The 6,372-nt window shown below is 41.1% G+C and overlaps 1 protein-coding gene and 1 pseudogene across 1 annotated transcript in view; one reads left to right on the top strand and one right to left on the bottom strand.

Moving 5' to 3' along the window:
• LOC104763558 (cation/H(+) antiporter 25) overlaps positions 1-1,496 on the top strand; it is a gene marked incomplete at its 5' end in the record, with an annotated part of 4,010 nt that extends 2,514 nt beyond the window's left edge. Inside the window, one exon of the mRNA XM_010486917.1 lies at positions 6-1,496. Coding sequence (XP_010485219.1) covers positions 6-1,496 — 1,491 coding nt within the window. The remainder of the gene's footprint in view (positions 1-5) is intronic.
• LOC104761943 overlaps positions 1,610-6,372 on the bottom strand; it is a 7,016-nt pseudogene continuing 2,253 nt past the window's right edge.

Here is a 6,372-nt window from a genome sequence, read left to right as displayed (position 1 = left end):
TCGCCTTTGCTTTGGTGGGACAAAAAACCAATGTCTACTTACTTACCGACGAGACTTGGCCCAAACAGGTCTCTCCTCTCGTCTACATGAGCATCGTCGGATTCGTTACCAAGTTCATCTCCTCCACTGCCGCTGCTCTCTTCTTTAAAGTCCCCACCAGGGACAGTCTCACGCTTGGCTTAATGATGAACTTGAGAGGTCAGATCGAAATTTTGCTCTACTTGCATTGGATAGACAAACGTATGGTAGGGTTACCGGGTTATACTGTCATGGTTTTGTATGCAATTGTTGTCACGGGTGTAACAGCGCCAATCATCAGCTTCCTATACGATCCCACTCGGCCTTATAGAAGTAGCAAACACCGCACAATTCAGCACACTCCTCAGCACACCGAGATGGGACTGGTACTTGCAGTCTCCGACCACGAAACCTTCTCTGGCTTGGTCACCTTTCTCGACTTCGCCTATCCCACTAAAACTAGTCCCTTGTCTATATTCGCAATTCAGCTGATGGAACTGGCGGGGCGTGCACAGCCGTTGTTTTTTGAAAACGAGAAGCGAAGGAAGGAGGAGGAGGAGGAAGAATACGAGATGGAAGAGGAAGAGTCTGCGCGTACGAGGAGCAAGCGAATAGACCAAGTGCAGAGCGCCTTTAAGCTCTACCAAAAGAAAAGAAACGAGTGTGTGACGTTGCGTGACTACACCGCCTATGCTCCAAAGCGTCACATGTATCAAGATATTTGCGAGCTTGCCTTGAACAAGAAAACAGCTTTTATTCTCTTACCTTATCAGAAAGAGCGTCTTCAAGACGCAGCCCTTACCGAGCTACGTGACTCCGGCATGCTAACTGTAAACGCAGACGTCTTGGCACACACACCCTGCTCCGTCTGTATCTATTACGAGAAGGGAAGACTTAAAAACGCTGTGGCTCGGTCATCCATGGACCTACAACATAGGAGGCAAGAACCATACCGTTTCGTGGTTCTGTTTTTAGGAGGAGCTGATAACAGAGAAGCTCTGCATCTGGCAGATAGGATGACGGAGAACCCGGACATAACCATGACTGTGGTTAGGTTCTTGGCGTACAACCACGAAGGAGAGGACGAGAGGGAGAAGAAGCTAGACGATGGGGTGGTGACGTGGTTCTGGGTCAAGAACGAGAGCAACGACAGGGTTAGTTACAAGGAGGTTGTTGTCAAGAACGGTGCTGAGACGTTGGCTGCGATTCAAGCAATGAACGTCAATGACTACGATCTGTGGATAACCGGGAGGAGAGAAGGGATCAATCCAAAGATTCTGGAAGGGCTTTCTACGTGGAGCGAGGACCACCAGCTTGGAGTAATCGGAGACACCGTGGCTGGGAGTGTTTTTGCCTCGGAGGGTTCGGTCTTGGTAGTGCAGCAACAAGTGAGGAACCAGAAGGGTGGTGATGGTTTCTTGAACGGCAAGTTTGATTACAAGAGTTTAGTGTCCCCTTGGTCTCACTTTCACAATTGATTTAGTTAGTTAGTACCATTTCTTCTTCATTTGATTAAAAACGAGTTTGTAGAATCTGCATTATTGGGATGGTTTTGCTTTTTATTTTGTATCCAAATCGATAGACGAGTTAATAAAATTCCAATACAGAAGCAGCTTAATTAGCTTAGCTAATCCTGTTTCAATTGTTTTTTCCTTTCAAAATGTATTTAAACATCAATCAATCTCTGTTCCTGTCATGAATGTATTCCCGAAATGAAATAGCCAAGAAAAGCAGTGATCATTCTCTCAAGTGTTGTTATTATATAATTCAAGATCAAACATGGGACATCTGTTGTTTGACCGTTTCAAGTTGCTTTCTCTTAGATTCACAGATCTGGAGAAACTCACGGAAGACTCTTTGTTGTGCCATGACTGTTTTACGTGCAGTATCTGCCGTGTTCCACGACTTCAGTGCATCAAAGATGCGATTTCCAACCTCTGATTCTTCGCTGGATGCGATGACACTCTCTAGAACCCCAAGAATCTGTCCCGGTCCTCCTGCTTCGCCTACTGCTCTCTTCAGAGTTGACAGAAACCTCTCCACTTGATCATCTTCTGGATTGTCCAGTTGATTCTGTATCCAGTTAGAAACTTCTTGTATGGTGCTGCATAATGACTGTATAGAATCTTTGATTGTTTGTGACATCGGGGAGGAAGATATTTGGTCTGAATGTTGATTTTTCTTCTTCTTTTTCCCAGATGGGAGAGACGAACGGGTGCAGGCCTGTATAATAAGACTGTGCCACGCCAGCGGTTCAGTGATGATCTGAACCAAGACCTGGACATCAGAATAGCAAGAACTCATGTCTGAAGATCCCATTGATCGGATTCTATCCAGAATAAGCCTCTCGAACAGGGAGTTCAACACATGCCAATGCTCGTGGGAACTTAGGCTCCAACCATTCCAAAATACCGCAAAATTAAACCAGTCCACCAAATTTGAACCAAGGCTCTACAGAGATGTTCCAACAAGGTTACTACTTGCTAACAATAAGACCAGTTAAAATGAGTGCAGGCGGAAGGAGATAGGACTAGAAAATCTAACCTCAGAAGTCCTTGCACCCTTTGAGATCTCTGTGATAATTTCTACAGCGTCACTGACAGAACACCCCAACATTTTTGTGTATTCCTCCAGCAAACACTTAAGTTCTCCACTGATTTTGGTGTCACCCTTAGACCCATTGGTTTCAACACACTCCTTTAATGCAGTTGACGTGCACTGAATAGAGAGATATATCATCCGAGGTAGAAGGGATTTTCTCTGGATGGCTAGTTTCATATTTTCTTCACGATCTTTTTTCTATACACAACCAACAAATACAATCAGTATTAGATTGCATCCCTCCCCAAGAAAAAATGTATGGATATAGACAAACGTACCTCATTCTCTTTGGGACAGTAAGAAATTTCTTCAAACGGACCTACACATGATGATTGATATTAAGAATAACACCAAAATCATAAACAACAACTAATGTGAAGGATATACTGACCTAGTAGATAGTTTTTCTCAGGACAAGGTGTCCACCATGGACGTGTTTCTATATCTTCATTGAACCTCAGTGTCCTGGATCCAATTTCATTCGAGAGCTCCACAAGTTGAACTCCAGATTTCAGGTTTTTAAGAACACGCTAGACAACAAAAATACAGGCAACGTTAGATACATGAGGGATCAAGTAAAAGGACATATGGTAATTTACATGATAAGAACTTGAATGAATTACCTCTTCTTCCTCGATGCTGTCTGCGTTCTGCTTCAATTGCAAGACAGACGCTTCAACCCTTGCAGCATGGTATTGGTTTGAGTGCTGCAATCGTTGTTTGAATAGGACAAATTCGATAACCTGAGATTAGGAAATCCAGATAAGTCACGAAAGGAACCGGTTGCCCACAGGAATATACGGTAATGACAATTCTGGAAGACAAATCAAATTGTTTACTTTTGAGTAATTTCTATGGCGGTAAGCAAGAAATGTAAGGTCTGCAGATTCTCTCAAATGATCATCCATAAACTTGAGATAGTCTTTTAGGAGGTTACTTAAGTCCACCCACATGGGAGATTCCAACATTTGACGTAGAATATGGTGTGAAACTGTTTCCGTCAAGATGTTCTTCACATCAAGAGCTTTATACCTATCAGACGATAAACAGGTGGTTCAGTAAAACGAGCTGAATAAGGGTTTTCTGTTTCCAGGGAAAAACAAATAAAGCTGAGAGCTATGAATACCGTTCAAATGCAAGCGGAAGAGCACCAACATATGAATATATGTGTAACAGCAAGATCTTGTACTGCCAGACATGTCTGAGGAAACAAAAGTTAATATCAAATGGAGACCTATTAAAGCCATGTTAAATCCTTTGGCATTTAAAACAAAAGCAGCAGGGAAAAAATATGGTACTGACCCTCTGATGGTCAAGCCAAGCTCAAGAACCATGATAGCTTCAGCAAGATAGCCAAAATTTCGAGTTCTCCAGTATAGCTGGAACCAATAGTAAGGTTAATTAATATATAACAATCCTTTACGGAGTACAAGGAAAGCGAGTGTATTGAACACAAAAAAAAGTACCTGGACCAACATATTGCTAATCAAAGATAAAAGTTCTTCCCCAAACATGCTCTCTTGAGGGTCCAAGTCCTTAGAAAGAGAAAGATTTTGGCAGTATAACTTTGCCAGTTTGACAGCAGAGGCTTCAATTTCTAGATATAAGAGGGAAAAATCATATTGGAAATAGATTTAGATGAACACATTCAAAGAGGTTATCACAAAAGAGAAACATGGCTTGTAGATTCGAAAGTTAGTTTGATAAGCAGATACAACAAGGAATTTTCATAAAAAAGTATGTAAGGTAAGAGAACACACCGTCAATAGGGAGCTCAAAAATGTTTGCCGTCAGTTCTTGGATTTTGAGAATAGTTGTTGTTTGACCAAGCACTTTGGTTCCCGATTCAGAAAAGGAGTCGGAATTTTTCACTAACATTCCCACAAATTCTATCTTTTTATCTGGGGATAATACATCTAGGTATGCTTCAACATCGGAGGCATAGCACGCTAAATGACCAAATCTGCATGCAAAGCGACACAAAATCAGAGGGATATAAGAATCAGTATGCTTTATTGATAAAAAAACAAGATCAACTCCAAAGGGTTTCATACTTATGAAAATATTGCAGTAACGATTCTAGTAACTTGTTTTCGTTCTTCTTCCCAAATAAGAACTTTCTCTTCTCAATTTCAAGTTCTGCCAAGTACGGACCCCTTAAATTACTATTCTCAGTGTCAATCTGTAATTTTAGCACCAAATCTGAAGCACTTGATATACGAGAATCAAACTGCATGGTGGAAAGGAAAACAGATTACACATAAGTCAGAAATGCAGAGAAAAGCAAACGACGAATTGATACATTAAGCCAGGCAAGTGGGTAATATGATCACCATTTCTTCCGTAAGGTGAGAAAATTTGCATTCTATGTGCTTTGTTGGATGAATTTGATCAATATTGTCAAAGTATTTCCAGATGCTGTCATCTTCAAGCAGACAGCCGAGATAGTGCAGGAAACACTCCCAATCATCTGGACTGCCAAGTGAAGAGAAATTCAATATTAGCATACTGGCATGATATGCACAGGCCTGAGATATATAAGCAATTAAGTAACCAATCGGAAATCATATTGGAAACATTCCTAACTCCAAAAACACTTGAGGTTTGAGATGCTCATGCCANGTAACTTGTTTTCGTTCTTCTTCCCAAATAAGAACTTTCTCTTCTCAATTTCAAGTTCTGCCAAGTACGGACCCCTTAAATTACTATTCTCAGTGTCAATCTGTAATTTTAGCACCAAATCTGAAGCACTTGATATACGAGAATCAAACTGCATGGTGGAAAGGAAACAGATTACACATAAGTCAGAAATGCAGAGAAAAGCAAACGACGAATTGATACATTAAGCCAGGCAAGTGGGTAATATGATCACCATTTCTTCCGTAAGGTGAGAAAATTTGCATTCTATGTGCTTTGTTGGATGAATTTGATCAATATTGTCAAAGTATTTCCAGATGCTGTCATCTTCAAGCAGACAGCCGAGATAGTGCAGGAAACACTCCCAATCATCTGGACTGCCAAGTGAAGAGAAATTCAATATTAGCATACTGGCATGATATGCACAGGCCTGAGATATATAAGCAATTAAGTAACCAATCGGAAATCATATTGGAAACATTCCTAACTCCAAAAACACTTGAGGTTTGAGATGCTCATGCCATGAAAACATACCTCAATTCTAAGATTTTTTTATAGACATCAACAGCGGCAGAATAGTCGTTTGCCCTAGCAAGGAGTCTACCCTGTCAGCTTAAAGTGAGAGCGTTTGTGTGAGCATACAGCAACAGACTCCGAATAAAAAATATATGTATATCGATACGTCCAACCTAAAACTAGGGAAAATGTACAATTTATGTGGTCTACGGAGAATATAATACAAAAAGCATGAAGTTTAGTGGTCTTTCCGGCCAAAAAGCCGTACAACCTACCTGTATCCGTAGTTTGTCGACTTCAATCATCAAAAGAGATCCCAAATCTCCAGAAAGGACTTCTAAAGCATCATTGTATTTGGATTGTTGTTCCAGCAACGAGATATACACCATGAGAGCTGAAGATACAAGTAGAAGGAAGGCTGAAGAAATCTGAAATAGTTCCACAACTTGTACAAGAGAAGAAATTGGTGGAAAAGTAATTTTACCTTCTGGCTCGTGCATACTATGAGAGGCAATGTGCTTCTTAAGTAAACCCTCAGCCAGAAGCAACAGCTTCTCCCCACTCTTATCGCATAGCACCTGTAGAAAATCGTCACAACTG

This window comes from Camelina sativa, chromosome 18 (assembly GCF_000633955.1).
Source record: "Camelina sativa cultivar DH55 chromosome 18, Cs, whole genome shotgun sequence".
Taxonomy (NCBI): Eukaryota; Viridiplantae; Streptophyta; class Magnoliopsida; order Brassicales; family Brassicaceae; genus Camelina; species Camelina sativa.
This window is presented reverse-complemented; position numbering and strand designations above follow the sequence as displayed.